Source organism: Balaenoptera musculus, chromosome 4 (assembly GCF_009873245.2).
Source record: "Balaenoptera musculus isolate JJ_BM4_2016_0621 chromosome 4, mBalMus1.pri.v3, whole genome shotgun sequence".
NCBI lineage: Eukaryota > Metazoa > Chordata > Mammalia > Artiodactyla > Balaenopteridae > Balaenoptera > Balaenoptera musculus.
Window position 1 is genome coordinate 77,978,964 of NC_045788.1, and position 22,914 is coordinate 78,001,877.

Below are 22,914 nucleotides of genomic sequence, written 5' to 3' on the forward strand. Positions count from 1 at the left end.
CCATTTACCATGAAATCAAAAAGAATAAAAAACCTAGGGATAAACCTACCTAGGGAGGCAAAAGACCAGTATGCCAAAAACTATAAGACTCTGATGAAAGAAACTGAAGAAGACACAAACAGATGGAAAGATATACTGTGTTCTTGGACTGGAAGAACCAATATTGTGAAAATGACCATAATACCCAAGGCAATCTACAGATTCAATGCAATCTCTATCAAATTACCAATGGCATTTTTCATAGAACTGGAACAAATAATTTTAAAATTTGTATGGAAATACAAAACATGCTGAATAGCCAAAGAAATCTTGAGAAAGAAAAATGGAGCTGGAGGAATCAGGCTCCCTGACTTCAGACTATACTACAAAGGTAAAGTAATTAAAACAGTATGGTACTGTCACAAAAACAGACACATAGATCAGTGGAAAGGATAGAGTCCAGAAATAAACTGATGCACTTATGGTCAGTTAATCTATGACAAGGAGGCAAGAATATACAATAAAGAAAAGACAGTCTCTTCAATAAGTCGTGCTGAGAAAACTGGACAGCCACATGTAAAAGAATGAAATTAGAACATTCTCTAACACCATATACAAAAATAAACTCAAAATGAATTAAAGACCTAAATTTAAGACCAGATACTATAAAACTCCTAGAAAAAAACATAGAACACTCTGTGACATTAATTGCAGCACTTTTTTTTTTTGGATACAACTCCTAAAGTAAATAAAACAAAAAAATAAACAATTGTGACCTAATCAAACTTAAAAGCTTCTGCACAGCAAAGGAAACCATCAACAAAACAAAAAGACAAACTACTGAATGGGGAGAAAATATTTTCAAATTACATGGCTGATAAGGGATTAAGAGTCAACACGTATAAATCGTCCATACAACTCAACATTGAAAAAACAAACAACCTGATTAAAAATTGGGCAGAAGAACTGAACAGACATTTATCCAAAGAAGACATACAGATGGCCAATAGGCACATGAAAAGTTCAACATCACTAATCATCAGGGAAATGCAAATTGAAACCACAATGAATTATCACCTCACACCTGTCAGAATGGCTATCATCAAAAAGAACACAAATAACAAATGTTGATGAGGATGTGGAAGAAAGGGTACCCTTGTATACTCTTGGTGGGAATATAAATTGGTGTAGTCACTGTGGAGAACAGTATGGAGTTTTCTTAAAAAACTAAAAATAGAACTACCATATGACCCAGCAATTCCACTCCTGGGTATTTATCTGAAAAAAACAAAAACACTAATTTGAAAAGGTACATGCACTCCAACGTTCATAGCCGCATAATTCACAATAGCCAAAATATGGAAGTGAACTATGTGTCCATCAACAGATGAATCAATAAAGAAGATGTGGTGTACACACACACACACAATGGAATACTACTCAGCTATAAAAAAAAGAATTAAATTTTGCCATTTGCAGCAACATGGATGGACTTAGAGGGCATTGTGCTAAATGAAATAAGTCAGACAGAGAAAGACAAATATTGTATGATATCACATATGTGAAATCTAAACAATGCAATAAACTAGTGAATATAATAAAAAAGAAGCACTCTCACAGATATAGAGAACAAACTAGTGGTTTCCAGGCGGGGAGAAGAGGGTGAGGGGCAATATAAGGATGGGGGAGTGGGAGGCACAAACTATTGGCTATAAGATAGCTCAAGGATATACTGTACAACACAAGTAATACAGTCAATATTTATAAATAATTGTAAATGGAAAATAACCTTTAAAAATTATATAACATTAAAAAAAATTTTTTTAATAAAGTAAACTAAAAAAATAGCTGGGGGGAATCAAAATGGTAGAGTAGGAAGACATGGAGCTCACCTCCCGCAACAAACACATCAAAATATATCTATAAATGGAACAGTACTCATGCAAAGATAACTGGAAGCTGGCAGAAGAACTCCTTTACAACCAAAGTTGCAAGACAAATCTCCACATAACCAGGTAGGTTGGGAGAAAAAAGGCTTTGGGTCAGGACCTCCATCCTTGGGAGGAATCTGTAAGGAAGAGAATGTCTGCATGGGCAGACCCTTACCCTAGGGAGCTAGCAAGTTGAGCCACAATCTGAGCATCCCAGCCCTGGGGTCCGCATGGAGTAGAAAACCCTCTTGCCTGCTGAGACAAACAGAAGGGCTAGAGAAGTCTAGACTCTGATGATGGCTTGCTAATAATTAGCGCAGAGACAGCCTTGCATTGGCGGCTGCCACCTCGCTGCATTTCCCAATCCAAAGGGGCAAACACCCCAGCCCCGCTCACTCCACAACACAGCCTGGCACAAGATCTGGGCAAAGACTCAGTCTAGGTATGCAGAGACAGCACAGAAGGCCTGGGTGATATCTGGGTGGAGCCATGGAGGCCACTGTAATTGCAGGCATGGAGCAGTACCACAGGAGTGCACTGCAGCTAAGCACTGAATCTTGGGTAGATAGGCCCTGGGAGAGGACTCATCCAGAAATTAAGAGACAGCCCTGATGGCCTTGGGTGTGAGTTGGGCAGAGACAGCCATTGTCAGCAGGCTCAGGAGTATGCAGTGGTTCCTCTCCCACTGAGAGCACCTCAGCTCCACCCACTCCATACCACAACTTAGTGCTAGTTCTGGGAGAAGACTGCCACAGTAGCAGCCCAGATCTCAGGTGGCCCATGAGCCACCTCAATTCCTGCCACCACAGTGCGCCAACCCTGAGACTCAGTCTACTCTAAATGACAGCCTAGCACTAGATCTGGGATGTACACAACAGAGAAAAGGAAGCAACCTTGTGCTGCTTCTGGGCAGACGTCTACACAGGCAGCACATAGGTCTCTGTGACTGTATGGGCCTCACTTGCTTTCAGTGATCACCTCTTTGGGGCAGGGCAATTACTCAAGGGCAACAGAGCCTGACAGAACCCAAACCTTAGGGCTTCTACTCCAACTACTGGGAAGAAAACTCTGCCCCTTGTGGGGCAGTGACAGGCACAGAGGAGAGAGGAAGCCCTACCTCACATCCTCCACAGGCTCTAGATATTAAAACACCAACCACACCCTCTATCAAAAGGATAACGGCCAGCACACCCTGAGGAAAGATGGGGCTGGTGTCCATACTGAAACCAGCTCTCACACCAAAAACACTGGACACACACAGTCTCCAAAGCAACAACCCCACATAAAAACACCCCTTCAAGATCCAGTAGAAATATGTTTCCCCTAAATTCATAGAGACAGAGAAAGTTAAGTAAAATGAAAAGGCAGAAGAACTACTCCCAATTAAAACAAGAAAAATCCCCTGAAAAAACAAATAATGAAACAGATCTCACCAGTCTACTAGACCCTGAGCTCAAAAATGTGGCAGTAAAAATGCTGAGTGAGAAAGATTATTGATAGAAATGCAGATCACTGTAACAAGGAACTAGAAGCTATAAAGATGAACCAGTCAAAAATAGACAATTTGATTGCTGAGATTAAAAGCAATCTAGAAGCAATGAATAGCTGATTAAATGACACAGAAGAACAAATAAGTGATATGGAAGATAGAATAATGTAAATCACCCTATCATGCAGAAAGACAAATTAAAAAAAAAAAAGCAACATGTAAGATCTATGGGATAATATAAAACATGCCAACCATAATAGGGGTTCCAGAAAGAGAAGAGAGAGAGAAGGGGATCAAAAATGTATTTGAAAAAAGTATGGCTGAAAATTTCCCAAACCTAAAGAAGGAAACAGATATCAGGTACAGGAAGCACAAAGGGTTCTGAACAAGATGACCCAAACAGATCCACACAAAGACATATCACAATTAAAATGGCTAAAGTTAAGGAGAGGATTCTAAAGGTAGAAAGAAAAAAACAAATAGTCACTTATGAGGGAACCCCCCATAAGAATATCAGCTGATTTCTCTGAAGAAACTTTAAGGCCAGAAGGGAGTGGCATGATGATAGATTCAAAGTCCTGAAAGGGAAAACCCTGCAACCTAGGATACTCTACCCAGCAAAATTATTATTAACAATAGAAGGAGACATAAAGAATTTCTCAGACAAGCAAAAACTGAACGAATACAGCAGTACTAAAGCTACCCTAAAAGAAATATTGAATGGTCTTCTCTAAATGGAAAAGAAGCAAGAATCTATAGGGAAGGGAAAATCCCAACAGGAAAGGCAAATATATAGTAAGGTTTGAAGATCACTTAAATAAGCCAGTACACAGATTAAAAAACAATCCAAAAAAATTGTAAAAACAATTATAACTACAATACATAATAAAAGGATAAGCATGAAGATGTAAAATATGACATCAAAATCCAAAAATGTGGGGAAGGGGAAAAAAATGCAGATCTTTTACAACATGTCTGAACACGAATGACGATCAGTTTAAAGCAAGTAGATATAGCTATGGGTCAACATACTTGAACTCCACGGTAACCACAAATCAAAAATATACAACAGGGCTTCCCTGGTGGCGCAGTGGTTGAGAATCTGCCTGCCAATGCAGGGGACACGGGTTCAAGCCCTGGTCTGGGAAGATCCCACATGCTGCGGAGCAACTAGGCCCGTGAGCCACAACTACTGAGCCTGCGCGTCTGGAGCCTGTGCTTCGCAACAAGAGAGGCCGTGATAGTGAGAGGCCAGCGCACCGCGATGAAGAGTGGCCCCCACTTGCCGCAAGTAGAGAAAGCCCTCGCACAGAAACAAAGACCCAACACAGCCAAAAATTAAAAAAATAAATAAATAAATAAAACAAACAAACAAACAAACAAAATATATACAACAGATTCACAGAAACCAAAAAGAAAGAAATGCAAGTATATTACAGAGAAAAATCATCAAACCATAAAAGGAAAACCAAAAAGAATAAAGAAAATTACAAAATCAACTTGAAAACAAGGAATAAAATGGCAATAAATACATACCTACCAATAATTACTTTAAATGTCCATGGAATAAATGCTCTGATCAAAACACATGGAGTGGCAGAGTTGATAAAAAATAAATAACACAAGAGCCTACCATATGCTGCCTACTAGAGATTCACTTCAGAGCTAAAGACAGAGACTGAAAGTGAGGGGATGGAAAACGATATTTCATGCAAATGGAAATAAGAAGAAAGAGATGGTAGCAATACTCATACCAGGCAAAAAGACTTTAAAACAAAATCTATAACAAAGACAAAGAAAGGAATTATATAATGATAACAGAATCAACATAAGACGAGAATATTACACACATCAACATATAAGCACACAATACAGACACACCTAAATATATAAAACAAATACTAAGAGACATAAAGGGAGAAATTTACAGGAATACAATAATAATAGGAGAAGTTAACACCCCACTGACATCAATGGACAGATCATGCAGACAGAAAATCAATAAAGCAATACAGGTCCTAAATGACACAAGAGACCAGTTGGACTTAGTTTATATCTACAGGACACTACATTCAAAAAAAATAGAATACACATTATTTTCAAGTGTTTATGGAACACTCTCTAGGATAGAGCATATATTAGCTCACAAAACGAAGTCTCAACAAATTTAAGAGGACAGAAACTATTTCAAGCATCTTTTCGGACCACAACAGTATGAAACTAGAAATAAACAATACAAAGAAAAATGGAAAAATAAGAAACATATGAAGACGAAACAACATGCTACTAAAAAAACCAGTGGGTCAATGATGAAATCAAAGAAGAAATCAGAAAATACCTCAAGACAAATAGCAATGAATACAGAACCTTACAAAATCTATGGGATGCAGCAAAAGCATTTCTAAGAGGGCAGTTCATACTGATACAGCTCTTCCTCAAGAAACAAGAAAAATCTCAAATAAACAGCCTAACTGACCACCTAAAAGAATTGGAAAAAAAGAACAAAAAAGCCTAAAGTTACCAGAAAGAAAGAAATAATAAAGATCAGAGAAGAAATAAATAAAGATTTAAAAAATAACAGAAAAGAGCAATGAAACCAAGAGCCGTTTTTTTAAAAAGATAAACAAAATCGACAATTCACTAGCCAAGGTCACAAAGAAAAAAGAAAGAGGACCCAAATAAACAAAATAAGAAATGAAAGAGGAGAAATAATAACTGATAGCACAGAAATACAAAACATCATAAGAAAATACTATGAACAACTATTATATGCCAAAAACTAGACAACTTAGAAAAAATGGACAAATTTCTAGAAACATACAGCCTGCCAAAACTGAGTGAAGAAGAAACAGATAATGTGGACAGACCAATCACTAGAAGTAAAATAGAATCTGTAATTAAAAAAAAAAAAAAAAATTCGGGACTTCCCTGGTGGTCCAGTGGCAAAGAATCCACCTTACAATGCAGGGGACAGGGGTTTGATCCCTGGTCAGGGAACTAAGATCCCACATGCCACGGGGCAACTAAGCCTGCGTGTCACAACTACTGAGCTCATGTACCTCAATGAGAGAGCCCATGTGCTGCAAACTACAGAGCCCACTTGCCCTGGAGCCTGCGCACCACAACTAGAGAGAGAAAACCCGCATGCCACAACTAGTGAGAAGCCCACGTGTGGCAACAAGAGACAGTCCCATGCACCATGATGAAGAGCCCACATGCCTCAATGAAGGTCCCGAGTGCTGCAACTAAGACCCGATGCAACCAAAAATAAATAAATAAAGAATAAATAAATCTTAAAAAAAAAAAATTCCCTGCAAATAGAAGTCCAGTACTGGACAGCTTCACTGGGGAAATCTACCAAACATACAAAGAAGAACTTATTCCTATCCTTTTCAAACTATTCCAAAAAACTGAAGAGAATGGAACACTCTCTAATTCATTCTATAAGGCCACCATCACCCTGATACCAAAACCAAACAAATACACTAAAAAAAAAAGAAAAGAAAATTACAGGCCAATATCGCTGATGAATATAGATGCAAAATACCCAACAAAATATTAGCAAATCAAAGCCAACAATACATAAAAAGGATCATACACCATGATCAAGTTTGTTTTATTCCAGGGTCATGAGGGTTGTTCAATATTCACAAACCAATCAATGTGATATACCACATTAACAAAAGAAAAAATAAAAATCACATCATAGTCTCAATAGACACAGAAAGAGCATTTGGCAAAATTCAACATCCATTCATAATAAAAACTCTCATCAAAGTGGGTATAAGGAACGTATCTCAACAAAATAAAGGCCATTTACACCAAACACAGAGCCAATATAATACTCAACAGTGAAAAGCTGACAGACTTCCTGCTAAACTCAGGAGCATGACAAGGATGTTCACTCTCACCGCTTCTATTTAACATAGTATTGGAAGTCCTAACCTAACCACAGCAATAAGAAACTGGAAAGGAAGTGGTAAAACTGTCACTCTATGCAGATGACATGGTACTCTATGTAGAGAACCCTAAAGTTTCCACACAGAAACTATCAGAACTAATAAAAGAAGTCAGCAAGGTAGCAGAATACAAGATTAATATACATAAATCTGTTGCATTTCTTTACATTAACAATGAAATGTCAGAAAGAGAAAGTAAAAGAAAAATCCTGTTTAAAATTGCATCAAAAATATAAAATACCTAGGGATAAACTTAACCAAGAAGGTGAAAGACCTTACACTGAAAACTATAAAACATTGATAAAGGAAACTAAAAGTGATTTACAAAATGGAAATATATTCCATGCTCTTGGATTGGAAGAATTAACATTGTTAAAAATGGCCATACTACCCAAAGCAAACTACAGATTTAATGCAATCTTTATCAAAATATCCATGACATTTTTCACAGAACTAGATCAGTCCTAAAATTTATATGGAACCACAAAAGGCCCAAAATTGCCAAAGCAATTCTGAGGAAAAAGTACAAAGCTGGAGGTTTAACCCTTACAGACTTCAGAAAAAGCTACAGTCATCAAAACAGTGTGGTACTTGCACACACATAAAAAGGCACATAGATCAATGGAACAGGACAGAGAGCCCAGAAATAAACCCACAACTTATGGTCAATTAATCAATGAGACAGGAAGCAAGAATATACAATGGAGAAAAAATAGTCTCTTCAGCAAGGGGTGTTTGGAAAGCTGGACAGCTACATATAAATCAATGAAATTTGAACACTTCCTCACACCAGATACAAAAATAAACTCAAAATGGTTTAAAGACTTAAATACAAGACTTGACACCATAAAACTCCCAGAAAAGAACATAGGCAAAATATTCTCTGATATAAATTGTAGCAATATTATCTTAGATCAGTCTCCCAAGGCAAAAGAAATCCAAGCAAAAATAAACACATGGCACTTAATCAAACTTAAAAGCTTTTACAGAGTAAAGGAAACCATCAACAAAATAAAAAGACAACCTACAAAACGGGAGAAAATAGTACGCAGGTTCTTCAAAAAACTAAAAATAGAGCTACCCATATGATCCAACAATCCCACTCCTGGGTATATATCCAGAAAAAAATGAAAACTCTAATTTGAAAAGATACATGTGCCGCAATGTTCATAGCAGCACTATTTACAATAGCCGAGACATGGAAACAACCTAAATGTCCACCAACAGATGAATTGATAAAGAAGACGTGGTATATAAATACAATGGAATATTACTCAGCCATAAAAAGAATGAATATTGTCATTTGCAGCAACATGGATGGACCTAGAGAATATTATATTTAGTGAAGTAAGTCAGACAGAGAAAGACAAATACTATATGATATCACTTATATGTGGAATCTAAAAAATAATCTATATACAAAACAGAAACAGACTTATAGACATAAAAAACAAATTTATGGTTACCAAAGGGGAGGGAGGTGGGGAGGGACAAATTACATGTATTGGATTAACAGATATAACTACTATACATAAAATAGATAAGCAACAAGGATTTACTGTATCAAACAGTGAATTATATTCAGTATCTTGTAATAACCTATGCTGGAATATAATCTGAAAAAAAAATAACTGAATCACTATGCTGTACACCTGAAACTAACAAAACATTGTAAGTTAACTATACATCAATAAAAAAATACTTAAAGAGTATTCAAAGCAAAAATTATAACATTGTATTTAGATGTAATACATATGATAACTGTTGCATGAAGGACAATGGGTGAAGATAAATAAATATATGTGGTTGTGAAATTTCTACATTTTATGTAAAGTGTTACAATTAACCCTAACAGAATATGGAAAGTTAAGGAAGTACAATATATTGTAATCCCTAGAGCAACAGATTAAAAAGAATATGTGAAGATAAATTGCCTATATGTAAATTCAAATGGAATCATAATAAAAACTTTCAAATAATCCAAAAGAAGGCAAAAAGGGGAGATAAAAGGAACAAAAAATGATAGGACCAACAAAAAACAAATAATAAACTGGTATACCTAAATCCAATCCCTTCAGTAATTATATTTAATATTAATGGACTAAACACTCCAACTAAATGATGTAAGACTGAATAAAAAAGCAAGACCCAACTATATGTTCTCTACAGGAGACATGACAGATACCTAATAATAAAACCTTAAAATACATGAAACAAAAAAGGACAGAATTAAAGTGAGAAGTAGACAATTCTATAATCATTAAATTTTAATACCACTTTCTCAGAAATTGATTCCTAGTCAAACACCAGTTAAACCACAGAATATCTGATAAATGATATCAGCCACATTTAGCTATTTGGTTTTTAGAGTATAAAAACAAAAATGAATAGAATTACAAGGAAAATATTCATAACAGATATTTTAACTTACTTCTCTAAGAATTGAAAAATCAACCAATAATAAAAAACAGTGAAGATTTAAACAGTACAAAGTAAAAATGAGAATTTCAAATTTGACTCAGATCATATATATAAGTGTGTGTGTGTGTGTGTGTGTGTGTGTGTGTGTGTGTGTGTGTGTATATATATATATATATCTCACATCTACATAATGGATATTACTCAGCCATGTAAAAAAATGAAATTCTGCCATTTGAAACAACAGGGATGGCAGAATAGCATAGAGTACTATGCTAAGTTAAATAATTCAAAGAAAGACAAATACTCTATGTTGTCACTTATATGTGGAACCAAAAAATAAAACAAAACCAAAACAGAAACAGACTCACAGATATAGAGAACAAACTAGTGGTTACAAGAGTAGAGAAGGAAGGGGGGAGGGGCAAATTAGGGGTATGAGATTAAGAGATACATATTCATTTATTTTATATGTATAAAATAAATAAGCAATAAGGGGTATTGTACAGCACAGGGAGTTATAGCCATTATTTTGTAAAAACTTTAACTGGAGTGTAATCTATAAAAATATTGAAAAACTATGTTGTACACCTGAAACTGATATAAATAATATATCAACTGTACTTCTATTTAAATAAATAAATAAATAAAGCATTTCTAAGTAAGTTTTTAAATGTAAGGTAATCTCTAAGTAAACTGCTAAGGTAAATGTTGCAATAATTTAATCTTTTGCAGTGGAACATGCAACTGTGGTACAAAAAATGGCAAACCAACCCAAGTTGGAATAATTCCATCTTTTGATTTATGGGTCACCCACTATAAAAACATACCACTATTTTCTCAATGTGAAACTATAATAAACACTCAGAAACTATGAAATAGAATGTATTTGATTAACCTCTAGGTTTTGACCTCTTTATTCTTACAACCAACCAATGGTATGAGGTAAACACGAAACTCAGATCATCACCAATATTATGGAAAATAATATGGCCTCTGAATAAAAGATATTCATACATTAGAAATTTTTATTCTGCCTAGTTAGACAGATCCAACATAAATCCTAAATATCTCCTTTCAATGAGGAATATAGTAAGAGAAATACAACCTACGATAAAAACCATGTAGTCATAATTTAGTGGAATCAAATGGCAGAAATGGAAATAAATGGGAGAATTTAGAAAACAACAGACTCTAAAGCAGTATAGAAATTAGGTCCAAGAGTCAGATCTATAAAGTGCCATTCTCTCACTAGCTCCTTACCCCTTAAAATTCATCAAATATCCTATATTATCTCCTCTGCTTCAGGTACATCAACCATCAGTTATTCAATTTTGATACCAAAAATTGAATAGGTAACACTTACAATGTAGGAAAGTTGATAGATAGGAGGAAGGGAAGTATAGAAACTTTGGGTCATAATGTAGGGATCTGAAGGAGGTATAAAGGGGTATTTAGAATCAGAAGCTATGTCCTATTACCTCTTTCTAGTGATAATGATACCAACTTTCCTACTTCAAGTAACGGCACTGAATCTCCGGAGTTGATTTCTTTTGAAAGCATACATCTTACCATGTGGAATTGTGGTCTGGAAAGGACGACTTGGGCTTTTCAGGTTCCATAAAGTCAAGCTACCATCTGAATGGCTGCACATGAATTGTTTGCCCTCATGATGCCAATCAATTGAATGAATAGCCTAATGAAATAACAATTAAAAACAAGTAGAGGAGGAAAAAAGTTGATATATCATTCTATATTCCAAAGGAAAAATATTTTAACACAGAATTATTATAGCAATAACACTTAAGAAATATATGTAATTTTTCTGACCTAGGTCATACTACCTTTGGTTTCAACCTTCTATAGGCTTATAAAAAGGCTACAAAAACTCACCTCCTAAGATAAAGAAAAGTTAAGTAAATTTCATAATATCGTTAGATCCCAGAACTTTTTGTTGTAAATCATGGGTCCTCCCTGTACCCTTTAATGCTTCTTTGAAAATTATTACACAGAAGTAAAAGCAAGGTTATCAGAAGATAATCTCTGGTGAGGCAGAAGCCTAGTTCCACTTAAAATAGCCAACCTAAAAGGTAGTTTACATAAGAGTTGCAATTTGAGGGCTTACTACATGCCAGACCCCAGGGTAAGCAGTTTATGTACATTATCTCATTTAATCCTACAAAACAGATATTATGTTTTTCCAAATTACACGTGGTGAAATAGGCCTAGAAAGATTGAGATACTTGCTCAGGTTACACCACTCAAAGCCAGCGTCTGACTACAAAACCCATATTTGGAATCATTGGACTATATTAACTCTAACATACACTATTTAAGTTGACTTAAAGCAAGAAGAGTTTAAAATTTTTGTATTTACAGATTCATTCTGTAGATGTGAATTAAATAAAATTAAAAAGTAATCATTACATTTTCCTAAATTGTTTTATTTCCAGTGGTTGCACCGTGTCTTGCATAAAGTAGGTACTCAAAAAATCTGTTAAATGAATAAGTAATTAATGTTATCAAATATTTCCACGCTCTTGGTATTCTTTCAAAATTAATAAAGTATATATGGAACTTGGGTAATGTGCTAATAAGCACAATGAAAGAAACTCTAGTAAGCATAAAAGTTGAACAGATGTATATACAGCATGATCCTTTCCTTAAAAGAACTTAAACAACTGCGAGATAGGAAACATTTATACCAATATTAATAATACTTATTGTTTGGAACTTTTAACGTTTAGTTTTTTAATCTATATTTATAAAACTAAGTTATGTATATATTTATTTTATACCAAACTTATACATATATGTACACACACACACACACATATTTCCAAACAATAAGTATTGTTAGAGTTATAAATAAATGATGGCTAGAGCAATCATTAGACATATCAGAAATGAAATAGTATATGAGTGGACCTCAAGATAAGTAAGATTTGATTAATTGCAAAAGATACCATGACACACTGGACTTATGTTTTCTCTCACCCTGGTCTTTATTACTGACCTGGCAGAGAAGACCTCTTTATTGCCAGGGTTCAGTAGAGGCAGTGAGAGGGAAAAAACGCTCTTCTTTGTCTTCTTCTCTGCTTATTTCTTCTCGTTTTTTATGTGACTAAAGGGAAATGTCACTTTTTGCCTCCTCTACATGTTAACCTGGATGAACCTCAGTCAATTTAAAGTTCTCTCAGACTACTTTGCTCTAAATGGTAGGCGCAGAGCCCCAGCCCTAACCTTTCTTTCTATCCCACTGAATTTCTGTCTACTGGAGAAGACAGATATAAAAATGATATATATAACATAAAACCAAGATAAGTACTATAAAAGAAGTACACTTATTGTACAGAAGAGTAGGCATGTAAAACCAACTTGTTATTAAAGAATAGGATGTCAAATAGTCCATCATTGAAGAGATTGAAGAGCTGGAATTTGAACTGACTTAATGGGTAAATATTCAATTTCTATTTATTTGATTATACCCCATTCTTTTCTTTAAAAAGGACCTTAAGCGTTTGCTGAAAAACCAAATATAATACAACTAATTAAAGAAAAAAAATTTTTAATGAAAAACAATATGGAAAATAAACTCAGTGGCTGTGACTGAATTTCTTGTAAACAAGAAAGACAAAGAAAACCCAAAAAGCTAGATAACAATCTGAAAAAAGGAAAAACAGCAGTTAGTAAGGAATTAAAAGGTTATCCTCATGTCAGACTCTGAGAGATTGTGAGAGATTATTTAAGAAATACTGATGTAATGAAACAAAAATTTCACAGCTAATGTGGAAGTAAGATTCATATGGTTATTTCTGAAAATGATCCTGGATTTCCAAAACAAAACTCTGAATTCATCAGTGGTTATTTATCAAGTGGCTAGTTAGATAGTCCAAATAGCTTTACAGTAGCTAAATAATTAGTAGAATTTTGATATGCATAAGAGGAAAGAAGGGAGTTCATGATAAGGTATTAGCAGAAGCAAAGGCCTGGAGGTAGGAAATAAATGGTATGTTGAGGAGATAGTGAGTAATATGTCTGAAGTGTGAGAAGTGTGTAGAAGGATGCAGTAAATTAAATTCAAGGGAAAAAGATAGTACCAGGGCCTTAAACCTCCTGTCAAGGAATAAGACTTTGTACTGTTGACAACTGGGAGCCATTCAAAGGTTCTGAGGTAGAGAATTACCTGATCTGCTATGTCTTAAAATGATAATCTTGTTAGTGAAAGATATATTGAAAACGTAAGATATCTGAGGAAATGTGATTAGTTAAAAGGCTATTATAAGTCTTCCAGGCAAAAGATAACATCCTCAACTAGGACGCTGAATGTGGGAATGAAAAAAGAGAGGAAATAAATGAGAGACAATATAAAAATTGAATCAAAAGTGATTGCATATGATATATGAAGAAGAAAAAAGGGTCAAATATGACTCTGAGGGTTATAAATTAAAATAACTAAATCAAAATTGAAAAACTGAAAAAAAAAACACAGAAAGAGGTCAGACCTTTAAATATAAATTCAGTGCCAATGGAATATTCATCTGGACTTATAGATATTAGATATTTGGATCTAGATCTCAGGAGAGAGGTAAGAGTTAAAGATATATGAATTTTTAATTTATCAGCATAATATAGGTAATATTTGAAATGGTGGGAGGGGATATGAACATAAATGTAAACTGAAGGAGAAATGAAGAGAGGGTGAAGACGTAGAATCCTGAAGAGTATCTATAATGTAAAGGAGAGTTAAGGAAAGAACCAGTGATGGAGAAAGGAGGGGTGAAAAATGAGGTGGAAAAACACAAACAAGGGAAGAAACCATTTTAAGAAGGAAGGACTGATGTAAAGTCACAGGTTTAGGGAGGAACTTAAAAGACTATGGAAGGGGTCACTGATCATTGGTGACTTATGAGAAACCATTTCAGGACAGATGATTTCAAAATATGAGACGTAAAGTGATGAGGAAAGTTTGAAAAGTTTGGTAGTAACATGAAGTATACAACTATCTTTATTAAAATGATAGGATATATAATTATGCATTAAAATAAATCAATTTTATATATATTCATATAATTCTAAGTGTAAAGTGTAGTATTCTACTGACTAAAACATTGTTAATCTTTATTTAAACATTTCATTGCAAAATTACTTTCACTTACTTTTTAAAGTTAGAAACCTTCCTTCTACACTTTTTAAGGCCACAGGAAAAGTAGCTGATTGAGCATTCTCATCTGGATTTCCATTTCAGCTGCTCCACTCTAGTTCCAACTGGCTAAATACACAGATGGTATTTGGACTCTTATCTAACTGCTAGTCTTAAGAGAGGAAGTGATCTTCATACTCATCTTTGTATTTTATGTATTTAACGAAAGGAAAACCCTAGCTTAGCTCTCCAGGACCTTCTTGCCTTATGATTCAATGTGCCTCGTAAGTTGATCATAAAGAGCATAATTGTATGACATTGCTTGCCAGAGTATTGTTCACTAATCATGACCAAATTACCCAGCTGTTATATCATTTACTTCTGAATTCTTTGTCACCATGACAATAATCCTGTATATATCATAAAATCTTAGTTTGCCAGAACCACTAAGAAATGAATGGGGGGTGGGGGTTATGGGATAGCCGAAGGCTTGTATCTTTAAGCACCAAAATTTAAATTTTACTTTTATAAGGGGATGGAAGAGGGCACAAAAAGAAACTGTTCTAAAAAAATGTGTTTTCCTTTCAAATTTATTTCTCTATTTATCTTAGTGTTGTCTTAAATTCTTTAGCACTCTTCCCATTTAAGCCTAGTTATTCTAAACAGTGATTTTTGACCTGTATTTTCCTATCTCTCATCACTGTAACAATTTTTAATTTAATTGAGAGCCTATATGATCACCTTTATTTCCACAGCTACAAGACATAATTTCCCTTTCTCACCTTTTGCCCCTAGCCTCACTCTTTTCACATTAGCTTCTTCTTAAGATGGAAATAATAGCCTAGAATCAATCTTCGAACAACTGAAGTATCAATTAAGAGACCATTCCTTGATAAGAGTTCATTGCTTTCTCTACATGAAAACCTAAAATCTCAATTCTGTACGATAAAACGTACTTCAAGATCTGACTTTTATTATTAAGTATTACTATTTTAAAAATCTCTCTTTACTGTAAGAAGGCAAGTATTAGAAGATAAGGCCTTTCAAACTGACTACTTAAACCTTCTGCCACAGAAAAACAATTTTCTAAAGACGCGAATAGTATCTTTAGAGACCTTAAGGACAAAGAGGTTAAGAAATAAGCATAGAGCCTAAAGGAAAGAAAAAGATAGGTAATAGACGCCAACATATGTAAATGCCCAAAAAAGGCTTAAAAATAATCCATCAAGGCAAAATTTCCACTCAGGAGAACAACCCAGAGGTGGAACTCATGCAAATACCAACAGGCAGTGTGAGGCACTGGATCAGAACTAGGCGGTTTTCCAATGATAAAAATACTGGTAACATACAAAGCTTAAATGTAGAAAACAGGCATAAAATCACAATACTCTTTTCAAATATTCCAGTAGAAATCACTTACCTCATCATAATAAACTCTCAGTTCTGCTCTTTTAGATTTCAAGTCCCAGAATACTACAGTACCATTTTCATAACCTATTAGCAGCTGGAAAACATTAGAACAATCATTTTTGTAATTCTAACATTAATTTTACCTGGCTCCAAATAAAGATTAATGTTAATAAAATATAATCATACTACATTATACAACTTTATTTAGAATACCAATTTTTCCAAACCTGAATATAGGTTTTCTACATTGAAAAAAATTGGCAAATGAACTCTACTTCAATATAAACATTTACCAATGAAATCTACCTCATTCCAAAGAGGAAATTGAGAAAATATGTAAGTATATACGAAACAACATAAAAATAAACGAGAACATTGGAACAAAAGAAAAATGGGATAGAAAAGGAAGATGAAATAAAGGATGAAATGTGATAACTTTAACGAACAGTGTATATGCCATTCAGTCCTATGCACTTGAAAAATGTGGCCACAAACTTGGCTTCAAATTTCTTTCTATCAAATCCAATTTTCTGACTTATGTATTTTTTTTTTTTTTTAATTTATTTATCAGTAATAGTGGCTCACGGGCTTAGTTGCTCCGTGGCATGTGGGATCTTCCCAGACCAGGGCCCGAACCCGTGTCTCCTGCATTGGCAGGCAGATTCTCAACCACTGCGCCACCAGGGAAGCCCAATGACTTATGTATTTTAAATTGGTGATTTAGGAACTCTCAGCAGTTCACAAAGGTATCCTAGAGATTCACATCATTAAATATAGTTGATACTGACTTATAAATCAATAAATAAGACAATTAACAAAATATACATTCTGCATTTCAAAAGAAAAGGATTTGAGAACAGAAAATGATTATTAGATGATCATATTCAAGACTCAGTCATTCAGCTAAATACTGCTAGCTGTGCTGATGGTTTTTACTATAATATGATTCTGAGTTTTATTTGTAGTTATATTTTGTTAAATTTAATCTACCATTGGTTAAAAAAAACCCAGAAAGGATAAAACTAGGCCAACGTTCAAATAATGATATTTCGCAGGAATGTGCCTTAAGATGATTTTCTTGAAATCCATTATAGTAGTATTTCTCTGGTGAAAATTCTTATACTGTTAATAAAGATGTTTCAGTAACTCCAAAACACAGTGGTTAAAAACAGAAAATATAATGGTAGTTATAAGTTACTCCTACATAGCTTCTTGAGACCTAATCATTTCCCTAGAAATTTTATAACAGAACACAAAAAAAAACAAAAATAAACCACCTAGTAGTTTTAACAGGAAACAAAATTTCAAATATCAGATCATGAAAGCAATGCATATTACTTTTGAAGGTATAGCATATATTTAAATGTTTTATTATTAAACTGCAAACAATAAATTTTAAAATTGACTTTAAAAATTGAGCTTTTTACATATTAAGTTAAAGTAAATGGCATAATGACTTCATAAATTTAAAAAGTCAAAATTAGTGTAAACAAAGACTTTCTTAAAATTAAATTTATATAAAGTAATATATACTGTACTAAGATATGTATTAACTCCAACTTTTTTTACATACCAGAGAAAATGACAAACAATAAAACCAAATCCTATGAGGTGTATGATAAAAATTTCTATGAAATGTATGGAAAGGAGATTTATAAGTCTAAAAAGTTTGGAAAATCTGACCTAAGTGAGAAAATGAATAATATAACCTTTCAGAAATTGAGCCCCAAGATGTAATGAAATGATATTCTAAAATGCTATTATATATTTTATAATAAACATAAGAAAGATAGAAGTCATTTTGTTTATAAAACATTATAACCAACAGTCCTAGTAAATCACAAAATATAAAATAATAAACCTCAAAGTATCAAAAATTTGAGATAACTGTACAAGATTGTGATATGGGAAATATAAAAATACATTAGAAACACTTAAAGAATTGAGAAAGAGAAAAACAGCCCCTGACATCCAGGAGACACCAGACAAAGTCATTCTGTGACCATGATGAATCAAGACAAAAATAAGATCCCTCTGTAATCATGCCTGATCACATCAAAACAGGAATACTGCCCACATCACAAGTACATATCATATATGTGTGTGTGTGTGTGTGTGTATATATATATATATATATATATATATATAGGCAAAGAAGTAGGTGATTTCTTCACTACATATTATACATATTATCAGGACCTGGAAAAGTTTCTGAAGAAAATAGGTATCTGCAAAAATATCTGTTAAATTAGTTAGTAAATACCAAATAATCAAAATCAAAGATACTATATATTCTCTAACAAACATGAAATAAAATTAGAACTCATTGACAAAAATATTTTGGAAACTAAAAAATATGCATTTAAGTAATTATGGCCAAACAAGAAATCATAATGAAAAGTATGAAACAGAACAGAACAAAAATTCCTCATATTGAACCTTGTGGGATACAGATGAATCCTCATCAAGAGGGAAATATATGGTTTTATAAATACAGGCATACCTTGAAGATATTGTGGGTTCAGTTCCAGACCACCTCAACAGAATGTAATATCAAAATAAAGTGAGTCATACAGGTTTTTTTTTTGGTTTCTCAGTGCATGTAGACTTCTATACTGCAATCTATTAAGTGTACAATAGCATTATGTCTAAAAGAACAATGCACATAACTTAATTTAAAGTACTTTATAGCTAAAAAATGCTAACCATCATCTGAGCCTTCAGTGAGTCATAATACTTTTTCAAGAGTAACATCAAAGATCACTGGGTAGAGGTGGGATAAAGATGGAAGAGTAGGAAGACCCTGAGCTCACCTCCTCCTGGGCACACACCAAAACTACAACTATATATAAAATAACTCTCTCTCAGAACAACCTGAAGACTGGCTGAACAGCTTTTTTACAATTAACAATACTTTTTAAAAAAATCACACAGAGACAGGTACAAGGGTGAAAGAAGTGATCTAGTCAGGACCCACACCCCCAGCAGGTGACCCTTTTTAAAAAAATCACACAGAGACAGGTACAAGGGTGAAAGAAGTGATCTAGTCAGGACCCACACCCCCAGCAGGTGACCCAAAAGACAAAGGGGATATTACAAACTCAGAGGCCCAGCCAATGCTCACTTCAGCTCCAGCCCTCCCACCAAAGCCACCAAGCACACATAGTCTGCAAAGGGACACTCCTATACAATGACACACTTTCCACACCAGGTGAGGCAAATGTTTTGCCTAATTAATAAAGACAAACACTGAAAGTGAAACAAAATAAGAAGACAGAGGAATATGTTCCAAATGAAATAACAAGATAAAACTCCTAATGAAATGAAGATAAGTAATTTACATGATAAAGATTTCAAAGCAATGTCATAAAAATGCTCACCAAACTCAGAAGAATAGAGGATCAAAGTGAGAACTTCAACAAAAAATTAGAAAATATTAAAAAAGAATCAATCAGAGCTGAAGAATACAATAACTGAAATGAAAAATATACCAGAGAGAATAAAAAGCAGATTAAGTGGTAAAGAAGAATTAATAAATGAGTTGGAAAACAGAATAGTGGAAATCACCCAATCAGAACAGTAAAAAGAAAAAGTTTTTAAAATGAGGATAGTTTAAGGGACCTCTGAGACAACACTGAGTGTCATAATATTCATGTTATAGGATTTAGTCCCAGGAGGAGAAAAGAAAGGAAAAGGGGCAGAAAATATATTTGATGAAATAATGGCTGAAAAATTCTCTACCCTGGGGAATGAAATAGATATCCAGGTCCAGGAATCAGAGACAGTCCTAAAAAGATGAACCCAAAGAGTCAACACCAAGACACATCATAAGTAAAACAGCCAGAGTTAAAGATAGAGAATTCTAAAGGCAGCAAGAGAAAAACAAAGAGCCAAACAAAAGGGAACCCCCATAAGGCTCTCATTGACTTTTCAGCAGAAACTGTAGGCCAGAAGAGAGTGGCATGATATATTTAAAGTGCTGAAAGGGAAAAACCTAAATCAAGGATACTCTACACAGCAAGGTTAGCATTCAGAATTGAAGGCGATATAAAGGGTTCCCAGGATAAGCAAAAACTAAAAGAGTTCATCGCCACTAAGCAGGTCACACAAGAAATGTTAAAGGGTCTTCTTTAAGCAAAAAAGAAAAGGCCATAACAAGAAATGAGAAAATACATGAAGAAAATAAATCTCATTGGTAGAAGCAAATATAATAGTAAAGGCAGTGGATCAACTGCTTAAAAAGCTGGTATGGAGGTTAGATGACAAAAGTTGTAAAATCAATTCTAATTACAATGAGTAATTAAAGGATACACAAAAAGATGTAAAATATAATGTCAAAAACATAAAACATGGTGAGGATATTATAAAAACTGTAGAACTTTAAGAATGTGTTTGAATTTAAATGACTATCAGTTTAAAACAAATATCTATCTACCTACCTACCTATATATTGCATAGTAACCAAAAACCAAAAACCTAGAATAGATACACAAATACAAACAGAAAGAAACCCGAACATAATACTAAAGAAAATCATCAAACCACAGGGAAGAGACTAAAAGAAGAAGAAAAGAATAGAGAAGAACTACAAAAAACAACCAGAAAACATATAACAAAATGGCAAAAAGTACATGCCTATCAATAATCACTTTAAGTGTCAATGAACTAAATGCCCCAATCAAAAGACATAGGGTGGCTGAATGGATAACAAAAACAAGACTCATCTATATGCTTCCTATAAAAGACTCACTTCGGAGCTAAAGACACACATAGACTGAAAGTGAAAGGATGGGAAAAGGTATTCCATGCAAATGGAAATGAAAAGAAAGCAGGGGTAATATAACTCGTATCAGACAAAATAGACTTTAAAACAAAGATTGTAACAAAAGGCAAAGAAGGGCATTACATAATGTTAAGGGGGTGTCAAGCCAAAAAGAGGAACTAATATTCATAACATATATGCACCTAACATAGGAGCAACTAAATATATAAACCAAATATTAACAGACATAAAAGGAGAAATTGACAGTAACACAGTATTAGTAGGGGATTTAATACCCCACATAAATCAATGAATAAATCATCCAGACAGAAAATCAATAAGAAAATGTTGGCCTTCAATGATACTTTGAGCAGTTGGACTTAATAGATATCTACAGAGCATTCCATCCAAAAACTATAGAATACACATTCTCTTCAAGTGCACATGGAACATTCTCCAGGATAGATCACATGGTAGGCCACAAAACTAATCTCAATAATTTTAAAAGTAAAATCATATAAAGTATCTTTTCTGACCACAGTGGTATGAAACTAGGTATCAATTACAGAATGAGCGGTGGAAAAGACACAAACACAGGAAGGCTAAACAATGGGCTGCTAAAAAAAACAATGGGTCAATGAAGAAATCAAAGAGAAAATTTTTTTTAAATGTCTTGAGATGAATGAAAATTGAAACACAACTTTTCAAAATCTATGGGATGCAGCAAATGCAGTTCTAAGAGGGAAGTTTATAGCAATACAGGCCTATCTCAAGAAATTTTAAAAATCTCAAAAAACCTGACTTGAAACCTAAAGGAATTACAAAAAGAAAAAACCCAGAGTTAGTAGAAGGAAGGAAATAATAAAGATCAGGGGAGAAATAAATTAAATAGACACAAAAAAATGGAGAATAAGATCAATGAAACTAAGAGGTTATTTTTTTTAAGATAAAGAAAACTGATGAAACTTTAGCCAGACTCATCAAGAAAAAAGAGAGAAGGTCCAGGTAAATACAATCAAAAATGAACATGAAGCTATACAAGCTATCACAGGAATACAATAATTGAAGAATACTACAAACATTTACATGACAACAACTTGAACAATCTAGAAGAAATGGACAAACTCCTATAAATGTACAATATCCCAGGAAAAAATAGAAAGTATGAACAGACCAATTATCAGTAATGAAATTGAATCAGTAATTAAAAAAAAAAAAAACTCCCAACAAACAAAAGTCCAGTATCATATAGCTTCACACTGGAATTCTACCAAACACTGAAAGAAGATTTAGTATCTATCCTTTTCAAACTCTTTTAAAAATTGAAGAGAAGGGAAAACTTCCAAACTCATTCTTTGAATCCAGCATTACACTGATACCAAAGCCAGGCAAAGACACTACAAAAAAAGGAAATTACATGTCAATAAATCTGAAAATTATAGATGTAAAGATCCTCAACAAAATATTAGCAAACAAAATTCCACAATATATAAAAAGGATCATACACCATGATCAAATGGGATTTATCCCAAGGGTGCAAGTTTGGTTCAGTACCTGCAAATCAATCAATGTGATACACCATATTAACTAAAGGAAGGATAAAATCACATGATCATTACAATAGGTGCAGAAAAAACATTTGACAAAATTCAACAACTATTCATGATAAAAATCCTCATCAAAGTTGGTATAGAGGGAATATATCTCAACATAATAAAAGCCATTTGTGACAAAACCACAGCTAACATCATACTCAATGGTGACAAGCTAAAAGCTTTTCCTCTAAGATCAGGAACAAGACAAGAATGTCCACTGTTATTCAA

At 33.9% G+C, this 22,914-nt stretch overlaps 1 protein-coding gene across 10 annotated transcripts in view; it reads right to left on the reverse strand.

Annotated features, from left to right (window-relative positions):
* Window positions 1-22,914, reverse strand: part of STXBP5L (syntaxin binding protein 5 like) — a 376,785-nt gene that overhangs the window by 199,006 nt on the left and 154,865 nt on the right. For all 10 annotated transcript variants that reach the window (XM_036850880.1, XM_036850882.1, XM_036850881.1 and 7 more), the window contains exons 8-9: window positions 16,340-16,423; window positions 11,349-11,472 (exon numbers count right to left, since the gene is read on the reverse strand). In XM_036850880.1, the coding sequence (XP_036706775.1) occupies window positions 11,349-11,472; window positions 16,340-16,423 (208 nt within the window). The remainder of the gene's footprint in view (window positions 1-11,348; window positions 11,473-16,339; window positions 16,424-22,914) is intronic.